Genomic DNA, 16,105 nt, shown 5'->3' with positions numbered 1-16,105 from the left:
AAGATCATTTAAACAGTGGTGGTTCAGGTCAGAAAAAAAGCTATCAGGGATTTAAACTCTGGTTTGTCTGGTTTCAGGGCAACTTTCTCTTTTATTACACTCTTATTCAGTATTCTATAAAACTCAAGCCAAACACATAACTTCATTTATTTTACTCAAATTCACAAAAGGTATTTATAGAACTGTAACTGACTTCAACACCTTTTCAAAATCCAACATGTCAGAGGCCAATCTGGCAGAATGGCTTGCATCTCAATTAACACTTAAGTATAAAGCAGGACAGACCTATCTAGCTACAAAGGACACAAAGGTTCCAGAAAACTTGGATCAGCTTACTGTTACAGAGAGATGGCTCAGGAGTTGGTTTTACAGCAACTTGGACAATTTTTACAGTAAGCCACAGACTGTTAAGTGGCTGTCATACCCTGTTCCTGGAGCCTCTTCTAAATCTGAAACAGTTTGAAGTGAAAGGTAAAAGGGTTAATCTCAGGTGGGGCAGACTTCACAGGAAAGTGGGAGGTATTGGCTGAACACCTATGTGGCACCCAACCTCTGCTTTTGTTTTCAGTCTCTTAAGAAGATGGGGGAACATATCCAATATCCACAGTGATCTTGGTATAAAGAGGATGCTTGGTCCTGGAAAGGAGCCTGAACTGTAATGTATTCATTCCATCAGCTTTCCATGTTTTTCTGGTGTTGTGTTGGGAAGGAGGCCTGAGGGAGGAAGAATACCTGCAATTAGAAGAAAGAGGGTAAGATTTGCAGCTGAAGCTGCAGAAGAAATAATCATCCAGAGGGCAGAAAAGCCCTGAGACAATTCTTCACACCAAAGAGACTGAACAGATTAGTGAGTTCACACTGAGTATTCCAAACAAGGAGGACAATTCAGACTGGACCCTGATTAGAGAGGGAGACCAGCCAAAGTGGCAGCTGTCAGCACCTTAAGAGAGACTAGGGCATGCAATGCATTAGTTTGCAGCTACGGTGTGCATAGGCTGCTGTAGATAGGTTTTGACAGGGTTGTTATGGAAACCTGAGTTTTGAGATGATAAAGAGAAATCTGCACTGTCAGTATGAGAAGCTGCCACCACACTTGACCCAACACCCTCCTCCAGCTCTTCTTTATAAAACAGTCTTTGATAAAGTCTCTCATAGCACCTTTCTCATGTCTTCAAAGTAGAATATTGCTTTCCACTATTTTGATGGCATGTTGTAACTCCACACAGACTGAACAGCAAGCTTTTAATACTGGGGACTTACAACACAGTGGCTCTTCAATCTGAAATCTCCCTATTTACAGGACAGGCTGTATTTTGTTCTTGAAGTTTTACTTCCTATATAATTTCATGTTAAAATACAATGTGTTAGGTTCCTAGCTGGCATGTGTCCTTCACAATAGGAAGGAAAGGCAGGGAAGTAGGAGAAACCCTTCAAACGTGAAGACAGGAGTCAAATGACTCAGTTGAAACTGACGGGGGCCTGCTTTTAAATAGCCTTCCTAAAGCAGAAAAAGCACCAGTGACGTGAGGCATATGTAGCCTTTGCCGGGGAACATGACAGCAACAGCCAACCTGCCACAAGGCCCAAAGCAGCCCCCAGACCCCCAGGTACCTCCTCCAAGGCTCTTGGATCTCTGTCACTTCATTGTAGTCTATTACTCGGTAGCGTCCAAGGTCAGGTGATGTCCGGACTATCTTCATTCCTGCTAAGTGAATCCTTTAAAACACCATAGAAAAGTGTTTGCTCAGACACAGAGATGCCACTTCCAGGCTTATGGTCAGACATGATTTTCAGTGCTAATGTAATAAAAACAAACTGCAGAAGAAGCACAGGGCCACATGATCTTGTCTAGCGAGCTCCAGGCCAGGCTTGGGCTAGAAAGCTCTCAGCTGCAGTGCACTTTGACAGGGCACAAGGGGATTAGAGCAAGCAGGGAATGAACTACAACATACAGAGCATTCAAGAGCAGTTCCTAAGAGCAGAGCTTTTGCTGCCTAGAACTCCATCACCTAAACTTTGAATAAAAAAAGACCTTGCAGTTTCTGAAAGGAAGCCAGTCCTGAGTTTCAAAACCAGATTACGCCTCTCTGTTCTTTGAGAAATGCCATTCATTCAGACAGCCTGATTGGACTGGTTCATAAAAGATTAGGGATAAATGCAGGCACCAGACAAACATACGTAAGCTCAGTTGCAGGACAGTTAGATAAGAAAAGAGGAACTGAAGGCTCCAGAACAGAGCTCCTAAACCCAGCATTTGGGTGACTTCCAAGTAACCCACAGCCCACTGCTGATAGCACCTATGTTACTTTGCCAATAACAGGTGACTTGAATAGTGCTAGGGCTACCAAACCTCTGTTACTACAGGACAGCCCTTAGGCAGAGAAAATTCCTGTGAATGTAAAAATTAATGTTTGCTCAGTTGAGGTTATCTAACTGGCATGTTTGCAGCATTTGACTGCATTCCAGCGGGATCTGATATAGCAGGAATGTTATAAAGCTGAAAGGCTACAGAATTAAAAATATTTGTTAGGCTAGAGCCATCAGATGATTATAACACTTCACTGACAGCGTTATAGTTCTATAATTTCAGCTGGTGTTTTAGGCAAAGTATCTTGTTTTTTGAACATAAGCTTATGACACATTCAATCATAAAGAGACAAAAAGCAAGAACACTAAACTAGCTTTGCAAAAAATCATCTTTGCACAGAAGTCTAAAGAATTGGATATTGAAATGTCAAAAAGAATTCATTAATTTTTTTGCTACATGGCAAGAAGTGCTTGAGCACCTCCTAAAATCCAGATCCCAGCTGGTCATTGAAAAGTAGCCAGTCCATTCCTAACTTCTGCAGGTTGAGACTTCAGAATGTGAATAAATCATTAACAAGCATTGTCAATGGCCTCCATGTATCTCTGGGGCAAAACACTGCTAATCATTAGTGTAAGTTTTCTCTGAAAACATTGGCTCTAATTCCCTTGCAGAAAGGGCTATTTTGGGAGCTATATAATTCACCTGCCTTCCAGGATTCTTTTCAAAGGAGTGCACTCCTATGCATAACTGCATGACTCTACCCTAGGTACCAAAAACCAAATTACAGCCGAATAGACCAAGCATCATAGTACTTGATGTAAAAATCTGTTTTCCTGGCATTCTATTCCTTTCATAAATGCCGACTCTCTAAACAACCATACAGCCTTTTAGTTGGTTTTCTCTGAAAGGCAAAGGAGGAATTCTATGTTAGAAAATCTGGCTTTCAATTCCCAGATGAATACTGCTTTGAAAAAATCCCGTGTAACTTGTCACATTATGCAAGACAAAAATAACAAAGGCTTCCATGGTCAGTTTAGTTTTATAAACTCCTCCTGAGCCTGCCTTGGTGCTGGATCATAAAGGTGCACAGTGCAATTCCAAAGCTGAATAGAGAACCTGCAGCCATAATTCTTGAAGAATTATACTTGCCATAATACTTGAAGAATTCACATTAAACAGAGCACCTAAACTCTTCTATAGAATGCTGCTGCCACGGCAACCAAAGTACAAGAAAAACCATCAACTCTTGCTGTCACTGACTCACACTGGTACACAGGCTCCTCTATCACCCAGCACTGCAGAAAAAAGACAATTCCTTGTCTTCCTTAATGCCAAGTATCAGTGATTAGATAACACTTGGAGCAACCTAAATGCACTTAACTTAAATTCCCAGCTGTCTGAGAACTAGTTAAGTACCTTCTTATGCGTCAAGCTTGTAGATTCCTTCCCTCCCTTGGGGCTGTCAATATCAGTGGAGGCACTTGTCAACTACAAGTGGTTATAACCCCTTGCACTGAAGGCAAAAGGATGTGAAATAACATTCTGCTCCCCAGAAATTAGAAAGCTTTGCTTTCTTGGCACACAGTGATTGGATTCATAGGTTCTGAGCATCTTCTGACATTAAGCATACCCAATACCAACAGCATTTGAGATTATAATGATAATGCAAGCACTTTAAGGAACAATGTCTTTGGTTCCTTTCCTAGGGTGCTGCTATGCTTCACTTGCCGCCTTAGATCCATTTCAAGCCTGTCCTGTGCATTGGTACCTTGTAGCAATGTCATCATTTTCACCACCATCGCCCCAGTATGTGTTGGGAAACCCATTAATCTTCATGTAATGTTCTGGAGTCAGAGCAGAGACACCCCCAAAAAAGGACTTGTATGGCAGACTAAAAGAGAAAACAAACAAGCAAACAAACACCGCTCTCTAAAAAAACCCAGTCAACAAAAAACAGTTCGCTATTGAAAGTTCACTATTGAAGACTAATGCCTGTCCTCCACAACAAAGTGTGATCCAAGTCACGCATACATTAATTGCATACTTGCAGGCACTGTATGACAATGCCAAACCCTGAAACAGTAAACCCAGTGTAATTCCCATCGTGTTCCATTCCCCTCAGTGTATCCCACCACCTTCCCCCAAAACTGACCAAAGTAAAGGTGGTTTCAATATTCATATCTTGGACCAGTATCCTGTCACATCATATTCCACATAATCTGATAATCCCACCCTATACTTTTTTTCTTGAAGGAAAGTCAAATAGAAACCTGCCAGCCATTTGCCAAGCTGAGCTAACTGTGGAACAGGGAACTACAGGCAAGGAAACATTCAAGTTTGCATGCTTGAGTCAAAAATATCCTTTTCTAGGAAGTCATTACAGCAAAACAAACACACAGAAAACCTCATAAAGGTTGTGTCTTTCACTGTTTCCACCATACTTTCTAACAGAAAGTGAACCAACTGGAATATATCCACAGAAAGCAAATGGAGGCACTTACGTGTACTGAAACTTATCCATGGCACTGGCCATGTGCTTGGGATAATACTCATCACAAATGTAGAGGTTATAATCATTCTCAGGCACCAGGTCAATATCATGCAGGACAAGGCAGTCCCACTCTTCATCCTTCATGGCTTCCCGGACACCAACATTAAGCAGCTTTGCTCGGTTAAATGAGCCAGTACCCACCTGGGAAAGAAAACCTACGTTTCTTCACTAAAACAACAAAGATGATAACTCAGAGAAAATTTGTTTTAGTGAAAAAAAAAGTCAAGTCAAAAAGCATTATTCAATTGAATGAATCAATACTAGCTGCAAATTCCATCCACCCAACTTTGAAAATGTCACCCATCCTCTTCACAACATTCTCAACAATTGTCAGCTTTGCTGTGTCTGCCAACAGGGGCTATGCACTGTTGGCACGTTGGCACCGAAGAAGGCTGACTTTCAAGAGACCCACAAGCCAATCCTCAGGTGCACATTTGCACAGCAACACTTTTGCCCTGACTACTGTTTACTAAAACTTAAAAATGACAAAAAGATCTTGGTCAAACAAAAAAGCTTCTCTGCCCTCCCAATAAACTACTGGTTTTAACTGATGAATCAAAAACTTGCTTCCTTGCCACTCATCTTTTGCAACAACAGTTCATGTCAGGTACAAAAGGCTGTTTGACCTGCACAGGCTGCCCCACAGCAGGGCCAAACCACATGTTTGTATTTGATACAGTCTAAAAATATCCAGCTTCACTTCAGCACTTAGTCTCCAGGTTTTGCTCAGCTGTCACACTGACAAACCAGACACAAATCTCAAAAAGAAAAAAAACTCAAGTTATCGCTGTACTGGGTTACAAAACGAAAGTGCTAATGTGGGGTGTAACCAAACTCTGTATTCTACTTTCCTCTACATCATTTTCAGACAAACTCTTAATGATGGGTCCTTTGCAGCAGCTGCCCAGTGCACAGCCAGTCCTCAGGCTACAGCTGGTTGTCAAATCAGATAAGGAAAAAAAGAAGCAGTCCTGCGAGGCAGGATAATGTTTCTTTTTCTTCAGAGCAGCAACTCAGCTGTGGTAACTCCCTCCGGTGAAGCAGCAGTCCCTCCCACCCACCTCGAAGGGTCTCCGCTAAGGGGCCATCATGAACTCAATGTCACCAGCAGAACAGCCAGCAGCAACAACCACTAAGGACTCCAAAAATATTCTGTCCCTCATAGGACTACAGCACTCCATTGTGAAACCTCCAGCCCTGGGGGAACGTACCACCTGAACCTGACCAAATATAATCTTGATTTGGGAACTTGGGACACCAAGCTCAATTGCTCGAGGGACCCAGATGTGAGATGTTACATAGTGATTCGTGTCATTATGAAAATACACCATGGGATCAATATAACAAAAATACTGAATCCAAAGAAAAGCATGGACATGAGACACACGACAAAATCTAGTAATTTAATTGTATTTGTTTAAATCACTTTGTTGGAAATTGTTGATTTTTTTGTTTTCATGTATTTTTGTTATTTTGTCATTATAATCATGAATTGTATTCGCTTTTATATATAAGGAAAATGTGAGCTTGTTTGGACATAAGCAGGCTTGTCCTTGCTGTTACCTGCTTGCTAGGAGTGTAACCTGACAACATGTTCGAGCCTTGTCCAGACCTGGTGGGGACTTGTGGCCACTGCTGCTTGAGTGCTGGCTAACATGTTTGGGCTTGCTCAGACCTGTACCCCAGCCCAGTGGGCATGTCACAGCCCACCAAGAAACTGCCTATAAAAGGAGCAGTGACCAAAGGTGGGATGGATGTGTGGTGGAGTACAGACTCCCCATGTCCCCAGCGCTGCGTTGTCTGTTCCTTATCAACGAACTAATAAATTGCCTTATCGATTGACTTACCCGATTGTGGTGAGTAATTTATAACACAGAGGAGGACCAGATCTCCTACAGAACCACCATTTTCAACACTGCAATCATCACTTAATAAGACTGTGACCACCATCCTGACCAACAGGGGAACAGGTATGTTACTCTGTCACTTTAAGCCAGTATTTCTGTATTAATGCATTTATCATAATCTTTCTTTGAAGTTGTAATTCCTATCTGAAAATCTTTCTCAAGGTGATTGTGTGGGGGTTAATTTCCCCCTCTGGTTTACTTTCAAACCAGCACAACCATTTGTCACAGTACAAGCTGGCTTGTATTGGGCAATTGATTCCGCCATACATGGCAGAAGCAGCCTGGCCTGATAGACAGGCCTCCAGGGAACAGTGATAGGACAAGATTCGGAAGCAGACAGGGATTTGACCCAGTGGGTTCCTGCCTGGGCTGCACAAGCTATCGGTCAGAGAGCTGGGTAGCCTGAACTTTGAACCAATCACAGGTGCTTGCCAAGGAACATTAAGAAAGGTATTTAAGATGAAGTTGAGAACAATAAAGTGCTTTATGTCACATGGATCACATAGTGCTGTGTCTCTGTCTTGGACCCAGTACCTCTATGTTACAACCATTTAGTGACAAATTTATACCCCCAGGACAGAATGAATTAACAGCAGAATGATGATCTTGACAAGTGGTAAGGTATTTCAATCATTAGCAGGCATGGAGATGAGACAGCATATCTGACCTCCTCTCAGCCCATGCATAAAATAGTATTTCCACATCAGAAGAGTCACAATTCTTGTTCAGAATGCAACCCTTAAGTGGTGCAGCTGAGCTTCCCAGCAGGCATATCTGACTTGGATTTACCTGCTGAATCAGGTAGATAGTGTAACTGAGCTGCTGGCGCTGCAGGAAAGGATGGATATAGTAGAGAAGATGACGAAGGTACTTCTCCTGGTTCCTGTAGGCCACAAGGATGGCGGATTTGTAGCGGGCAAAGCAGTGAGGTGGCCTGTAGTGGCCACCAGACTGAACAAAAGGATTTCTTTCCATGATTATCCTTTCACTAGGGAGCACTCTGAAGGTGATGGTTAATGGACCAACTGTAAGGACAGAAAAAAGTATAAGTAAGATTAGTGATGTTTCTCCACCTTTTTTCAGACCTACCAGATCAGCTACCCATGTTTGCTCCTTCAGACAGCAGCTCCACCAGAGAAGAGTTAACAACATCCATGCAGATGTGGCTGTGTGATGGATTCCACTGCTGCCTGCTGGCCACCTCTCCCTGCTCCACACAGCTCAGCACCAGGAGGACACACTGTCTGCCAGGAATTCTGAGTCCTGGCATGGCCAGCAAGTCCCACTGGGCTGCTGCACACCTGCGTCTCCCTGGGACTGGCTGCCTACTACAGTCTTGTGTTGCTTAGATGAGATCCTTGAATAAATGTATTCACTGAAAGAAATAACATTGAAAATTATTCAAGATGAACAGACACATTTGCTTTTGCAATTTATTTAGAAAACTTCTTTAAGCCTCTTTCAAAAGAGATACAAAGATGTACAAAGATGTACAAAGATGTACAAAGATGTACAAAGATGTACAAAGATGTACAAAGATGTACAAGTGGCTATTAAGCAGGTCAGGGGAGGAACAGTTTAAAGCCTGGATGAATACAATTGCTTTAGGAAATGTCAGCTCTACCTTTAAAAGTATTTCAAGTTCAATTTGGTGTTATAATCACATGCCACAATGGCTGAATTTGCTATATTATTTCATTTGATACACTGTGATAAGCAAGCAGTACTTCAAAATGCTGGGAGAAGCAGATGACAGAACTGAGAAAGAAAAAGATGTTATATTTTCAGCAACAGGCACAGGATAGCAAAAGAAACTATAAATGATTGTTCCTCTATTCAGCACTTCATTTTTAAGTACAAAATATACTGGCTATGTTCAAGTTTTTGCCTAATTAAAAAAAATAATCTGCATTTTTACACGAATTTTTCCATTCTTCAGATGGAAATATACTGACAAGTCCTAAGTGAAAAATAATCCATATAAAGTGTCAATACCCATTTTAACACAAATCTCATTGTTACAATATGAATAAACAAATTCTACAATTATCTAAATGTCTGTCCTCCTGGGTAGTGAGAAAAGCTTCCAGAAGTAGCAGAAGACTTGTAGTTATACACAAATCAGTGTGTCTTAATGGCTTCCTATAACTATGAACTCTTAAGAAAATAAAACACGGATGCAGAGCAAGATTAACATCCAATGCTTAAATGAACTAGGGAAAAACTTCCACTCAAATCATAATTAGAAGCTCGTGGTTTCAAATGACAGTTCTATCCAAAAATTCTTTGTAGGCCATGCTACCAAAGGCAAAATGGTTTCTTGCACCAAAAGTCTGTAAGGAAAGTTTGTTGGTGGTGTTTTGTTTTGTTTTTCAACAGCTACAAACAAGATTTTGGTTTTTTTCTAAGCTGATAATTATCGCTATGGCTGTTTTCAGTATCTTGCAAGTCAGATTTCCTCTTAAACCACTGAAATAAATTATTCTCTTAAAAATATTCTGATAATGAAGCCTGAGAGAGAGAAAATATTTAGGTGTTTAGAAGCTTTCATTTGAGCAGAAGAAGGTACATGTGTGTTTTAAGACTAAATTAGCGAGTCCAGAATATGTTTCTTCTAGTCCATCCTATATTCAAATCTCTGCTACAATTCTGACAAAAACAAACAAAAAAATTGAGCTTTCCCTCACCCACATCCTGTTTAACTGACACAGAAGGAAGCAACATCCCTCTACTGGTTTTGGGGGTTTGGGTTCTTCTGCGTTTGGTTGCTTTTGGGCTGATTGCAGGTTTTAGAGCAGTAACAAGACTTAAGGACTAAATTTGCCTTAAAATTCAAAATTCAAAGCATCCATTATGAACCTGTAGTTCATAATGCTGTTTAGATTTTTGGACTCGCTAATTATCAGATCTTTCAAGCTAAAGCACCATTAACCACTCATTTGATGACAAACGGAGCTTGCTAAAGAAGTATTATATATTGTATTCATGGATGTCAACTATAAATCATTGCTCTAAGGAAAATACAAGAAAGGGAATTAACACTTTTTATTCTCTCACAAAGACAGGGTTTTGTTTTCTGTAAAACAATTGGGACTCTGTATTGCAGAGTAAGATTCTGCAGCAAGAATCCTTAAATTGCAGAAGAAATAAGGTCTTAATTTGAGCATGACAGTAGGAGTAAGATAATGTGAATAGCTTCACTCCTGCTCTCTCTTTCCATACCCAAGCATACCATTTAGGAGTGTGACATTTGCATTTTCCAGGTTTTTCAAGATATCATGTTCTCCCATGCTGGCTCCATATCTCAAACAAATCAGCTCAGAAACTCAATCTAGATTATGCCAAGGGAAGGGGGAGAAAAAAAATAAAATCAGTGTGACTTATATTCCCAAAAACCTCTGGCTGCCCTACACTCCTTGGCTACAAGCTACATTCTGGCTCTCATGTCTCCCTGCTGTCCAACTAACAAAAGGCTAATGCACTCTAATCCAATTAAATCCCAAATGTGAACAGAGCAGTTGCAGGCTGGACCAAAGAGAGATAAATAAAACTGCCAAAGCACAGCCTTGGAAAAAGAGGAAAAAAACATCTTTACACATATTAGGAAGCACACGATCCCTGCTGAGGCAGGGTACAGAATCAATACCCTGAAGTGTCCAAGCAATTTTTTCCATGGCCTGGTTCCTAAGATGTTTCTGTGCCTGTACCATCACACAGAGAGTGTTTAATGAATATGAAACTTCAGTGTATAGACTTAGGTCTCACAATTCCCTGGCTGTGTTGTCAGCTGGTGCCAGTAACAGCATGCTCCCTGCTTGCTTCACTTTCTAGGAAACATATTTGCCTATCAGGGCACCTATTGACTTTGACCATATCTACCCCACCTTATGAAAGTAACTCCAGGACTTCTGAACTCCTCGCTATACATTTAGAGTTTGCAGCTGTAATTACCAAGTCCAGTCAGAATAATCAGAACTTACACAAGATGAACAAAGAGAAACATGGGTGAATGCTGCACTCAGATACCGCAACACCACGCACTACATTAACAGAGTCATATTTGTGCAATTCTACCAGTGCTTGGGGAAAAAAAAAAAAAAAGAAAACAAAGCAAAAATCAGACCAACAGCTTTCATTTAAGCATCAGTTTCTAATGACAGATTACAAGGCTGCTACAATGGCACCTGAAAATAAATCTCAGCATTTTGGCACTGCCACCTTTTTATTTCTCTTTAAATCCCAGAGAAGAAATGCTGGCAGCAATAGAAAACATAGCAGGAGCTATTTAATACAACAGATGGTCTGCTCATGAAAAGGTTATGACAGATGGGAGTGAAAGGCAGTAACTAGTCTAAGAAAGGCTTGGAAAAAACCCTTCCATAGCATGAGCAAATTATAAACAGCAGAGTTACAGACAGAACTTTCAGCTATTAAAGTCTTCAAGGGCCAAACCAACTTGTTCAGCACATACCATGCATGAAGGAAGGTACCCCTTTAGACCAAAAGGGAAAAAATAAAGCCAAGCCTTCTAGCACTAAGCATCTTCCTCATGAGACAAAAGATGAACTGAAACAAGAGATATTACATGCACTGTGAGAAAGTCAGATTTTGAATTTAAAAGCTACTTAGTTATGTTCAATGAAGTATAGCCCTGGCATATAAGCACTTCACTTTTTCTAAAAGCAGAGGAGGAAGAAGCAGGCAACAGGTTATTTGTGTAGAAACTTTAACCTTTGAGGAAACTCGAGTAATTTATTCACAATATTGGTGAAGACGCTGAATACCTGCAATGCTTTTCAAACTGTTGGTCACAAAACGTTCAAGGGACACCACCAGGTGTTTAAAAAGTACCACTAGTCAGCAGGAGTCTAATTCCTCTACGGCAGAGATAACTAGCAATTATACTTTAATTCTTACTTCACAACCCTGAAAGAACCAAGTTGCTGCAGATTCAGGAGACAGGAAATAGATTATCTGCAAGCTGATTTACATTCAAACAGTTATCCAAATGATCTACTACATATATAAATGAAAAAAGTGCTGCACTTCATAAAAGCCCCGATGCAGAAACCATTTAAGCCATTTGGCATCCTTCCAGGCACTTTAACATGCTTTAGAGTGACTTATTATCAGCTCTGAACTGGAGGCTGAGTCCTCAAGAATTGATTTGAAATCTCATTTAATAGATTGTATGAAATTAATATTAAAAGGCCTTGCTCTCTCCAATATAATCTTCCAAGAAACATCAGTCTCTTGGGAGATGATGGCAACAACTATTCAAGACATTCATAAAGTATTTATATCTCAATTCATATCTGTCCATCACATACAAAACAAGGGACAACTCCCTCACAAAACAGCAAGCTTCTCAGTTAAGAAAAAAGCAAAACACCTGAAGAGGTTGGCATGCAGTGACAGAAGTAATAATTTACATCCTATATTTACAGAGAAATATCACTGAGTCAAAGGTAAGTTGTAGCAGAGACCTATTTTTTCTTAAGCTGAATTTGTATCAGTGCTCCAAATTACTTGTATTTCCCCTCAACAATGGTTCATATGCCCAACTCAGTATTTTTGTACAGCAAAACTTACACAATGACTTTGTGTCATGGTTGGCTTTTTTTTTCTTCCAGCTAGCTTACAGTTTGCTTCTGTCTATGACTAACATTATGTTTCCATTTTAGCTCTCAAGTATGGCCTGCAGGACATCCCCTGTTCTCACCACTCTCAGTGAAGGGCAGAAGAGTCCCTGATTTCCCAGCTCTAAGAGCCCAGATTAGTGTAATTTTACTTTGCATCTGCCTCCTCCATATGCGTCACTATTTTTACTTATCTGATGGTTTGCATGCAAGCTGCAGAATTGCTTGGTTCTTTCTTTTTGACACTAAAGCTGTCTTATTTGACTCTTTAAGACAGAGGATTTTCATCAGTAGTGGAGACAAATTAGGTGCAGTCACGTTTCTGCTGTGCTTTTACAAATAAAACAATTCAGCCTGAAACAAAGAATTGTAGCTTCCCAGAACTAATGGGCTGCAATGCACTGAGGCCATGACACCTGGCACCTGTGCAAAAAGGCTCTGTGCTATCAGGATTTCAGGATTTACTAGAAACATTTTCGAGGGAAATGCTGAAATACACACCCAAGGTTATCCTAAAATTTCATCATACATACTGTGTGTATTTAATTTAATTGCAAGCAACAGGGGAAGGAAGAAAACATCTCAAAAGAACAAGCTTCAACAAGCATCATTACAAAGACTGCAGACTGAGCAGGCTCATCCAAAGGGTCCCAGGAGAGTTCTCCCATCTAAGTTGGATGCTTGACACAAGAGCACTAGCTTCCCACATAACTTCCACATGAACCAAGGTCAACCCTGTGCTCCTAATGGGCTCCATACACAGTGATCAGCTTTTCTACAAAAGCAGGGCCACTACAGAGCAGCGGTCCAAGGCTAGATGTATACAACATTTAGACATGCAGAAACCTGTGCAGTATGGAAAAACCTGACAAGAGTAACTTACTACACAGTACTCGAAGAAGGTGATGGCCCCAAACCAGCTACAGCAGTGCATGCTGATGGAACTTTATCCATTCATGGCTGGCTGAGTCAAAGGAATTCACTATTGCCTGAGCACCACCACTTTACTAGCAACACACCTGCTTTTTAGGTTTGACTTCGTACTGACTTAAAATTTCTCAACTGTTTTAGTAGTGTAACAGCTGGATGAATGCTGCTCCTAAGAACAGCTCCAGTTTGGTCCTACTGTGAATACAAATTAACCTGTGAGCAGACTTTCACGTCTAACAGAGAAGTTTCTAAGCTTGAAGGCTGTGTAACAATCATAGACTTAAAGATTGTCATGAAGAGCACGGTGCCAATCTACATCCTCACACAACCTCTTTAAGCTGATTTAAAGTCAATTTAATCAATTTATATTGAACTACAAGCTTGATATGAGGCTAAGACAAAGAACTTAGGAGTTATAGTCAAAGTCAGAGGTCAGTATTATGCAGTTTCTGAATCGCTGGGCCATGTTACACAGGACTGCCAAGAAAATAAAAAAACATTACTAACTTGGTCTTATCACCATGCACTGTTCTCACTCTTGCTCTAAAATTTTGACATCTATGTAACCAAACTCTTAATACTGGGAATTTTTAAGTCAGTAAAATACTTTTCCTCACATAAGCAATAAAAACGACACAAGCTATTAACATGAGATAATTTAGTCATTGTAAGTACATCAGCACACCTGTTTCAAAGTTTGACGAAGATACAACTTACATTTATGACACGTTCAGGGTTATGAAAGAGGTTCTTTCAAATCACTTTTCCGTGGTGTTTGAAGATTAATACCTACCCAGGACTGGGGACTGCACCGAGCAGTACGACATCGCGTCCTCATTGGGAGCCCGGGTGAACAAGCTGAGGTTTGTGTACACATCATGGGGCTTCGAGTAATCCGCCACCTGAGGCGACTCTAAAAACCCGCGAAACACATTCGAAGGTCCACCTCGGTAGAGGATCAGGATAAATATCACTTGGAAAACAAACACAAACAGCAGGAAACAATGATTTTCCATACGGGAGACGAACATAGTTTTTAGCCCATGCTCCAGGATCAGGGCGGTGAGGAGCTGAACTGCCTTCCACGGGCTGTCGTTTCACGTTCTGGGCTACATCGCTGTGCAGACCTCCTTCTCCTTCTCCTCCTCCTCCAACTTTCTGAGGCTGCAGCGTGCTCTCTTAGCCGGGCTTCATCAGGACGCCGAGAGCCAGACGTTCCCTTCCCGGTGCGACCTGTGCCAGGCGGCCTGGAGGAAGGAACGAGCTGTCCAAACTCACCCGGCTCAGAGCCCCGGGGCAATGGCACGGGCTCACTGTGGCACAAGCGCAACACCCGCCCTCCCCCGCCCGGCTTCCGGCGAGACTACAGCTCCCAGAATGCACGGCGGGGCAGAGCCGTGCTGCCGCGCGGCATGCTGGGAGATGTAGTATTTTCTCCCCTTCTCTCAGCGGCCGCCGCTGTGGGCAAGGAGGGAGAAGGATGGGGTAGCTGTTGGACTATGCCCTGTGTCGTCTCCTCGGTCAACACCCGGCTGTTGTCTCCACTTTAAATTGGTTATTGAACTGGCCAGGGAGAGATGAATGGAAATGTAGACATTGCAATGGACTACCCAGGGAGGTGGTGGAATCTCCATCCCTGGAGGTGTGTAAGGAAAGACTGGATGTGGCACTCAGTACCATGGGCTACTTGCCATGGTGATGTTTGGTCACAGGTTGGACTCGATAATCTCAGAGGTCTTTTCCAAACTGATGGATTATGTAATTCTGTGAAATGGATACACCTCAGCCAGTGTCTAAAGGGACCACAGCAGCCTGGCCAATGAAAGGCCTCCTGCCACAGCCATGCCGTCCTAAAAAATTTCAGCTCTTATGCCCCTCTCTTCTCTGGCTGATTTTGTAAAGAGATGGGGCTTAGATTGTGCTGTCAGCCATCTGCCTGCTCTCATGTGCCCACTTTTGCTTAAATGCAGGAGAGAAAAAGGCATTTTACAGATACTAAATTCCTACATGGATTCAAAGAAGAGTTGGCATTGGCCATGTTTGCACTGGGAAGAGAGTTAAGAGGAAATCTGTACCTGTGAGGGGGAGCAGGCTCCCTGAGCTCAGCATCCTGCTCCAAGGCATAGCCCCTGGCCAGGCAGCCAGCCCATGTGCGCTGGCCCAGAGCAGGCACAGCACTGAACAGGCTGCCCAGATGGACTGTGAGTCTCTTTCCCTGGAGATATTCAAGAGCTCTCTGGACACAGAGGAACATGCTCTAGGGGACCCTGCTTGAGCAGGAGGGTTGGACCAGATGATTGCCAGTGGTCCCTTCCAGTCTTATCTGTGAGGTGATTCATGAAGCGTGTGCTGCTGTTTGCCTTCCAAATGGGATGGCATGGGAAGAAGATAGCAGGAGAAAGTGATAGCACTTTTATAAGGAGTTGGGAGGACTCTTGCTTCAGAGATGGACTGAGATGTATGGGACACATCTGTGGGAAACTTGATCTCAGTCATTCTGCGCAGAACAACCCATTATTCAATTAAAGTGCATTTCTTAAGGCCTGGATGCAAATTGTCATCATTTCACATTTAATTTTAACTTAATCGGGTTTTTAAATTAAAATATGTAGAGAACATTTTTTTCCCCAGGCAAAGTCTTGCTTTACTGAAATCCACACGATGCTGCTACCACAAAGGTTGCTTATTCTGTATACCACAACAACATTTTCCTTGTGCCATTCCCTCTACAATCATGGCAAACCCACCCTGCTTGCCTCCATAAAACCAA

The 16,105-nt window shown here is 41.9% G+C and overlaps 1 protein-coding gene across 4 annotated transcripts; it reads right to left on the bottom strand.

Moving 5' to 3' along the window:
• Positions 1-123: 123 nt before the first annotated feature.
• LOC130248814 (beta-1,4-galactosyltransferase 3-like) lies at positions 124-14,697 on the bottom strand. Of its 4 annotated transcripts, none has more exons than XM_056482836.1 (6): positions 14,129-14,697; positions 7,556-7,791; positions 4,810-5,000; positions 4,077-4,199; positions 1,612-1,716; positions 124-732 (listed from the first exon to the last, which is right to left on the bottom strand). In XM_056482836.1, exons 1-6 carry the CDS (start codon positions 14,364-14,366, stop codon positions 573-575), a joined length of 1,053 nt encoding a protein of 350 aa, XP_056338811.1. In that variant the 5' UTR covers positions 14,367-14,697; the 3' UTR covers positions 124-572. The 4 variants fall into 4 exon arrangements, with proteins under 4 accessions (XP_056338811.1, XP_056338815.1, XP_056338822.1 ...); XM_056482840.1 differs by having other exon boundaries at positions 124-714; positions 14,129-14,685; XM_056482847.1 differs by lacking the exon at positions 4,077-4,199 and having other exon boundaries at positions 14,129-14,679.
• Positions 14,698-16,105: the final 1,408 nt, after the last annotated feature.

This window comes from Oenanthe melanoleuca, chromosome 1 (genome assembly GCF_029582105.1).
Source record: "Oenanthe melanoleuca isolate GR-GAL-2019-014 chromosome 1, OMel1.0, whole genome shotgun sequence".
Lineage (NCBI taxonomy): Eukaryota > Metazoa > Chordata > Aves > Passeriformes > Muscicapidae > Oenanthe > Oenanthe melanoleuca.
This window is presented reverse-complemented; position numbering and strand designations above follow the sequence as displayed.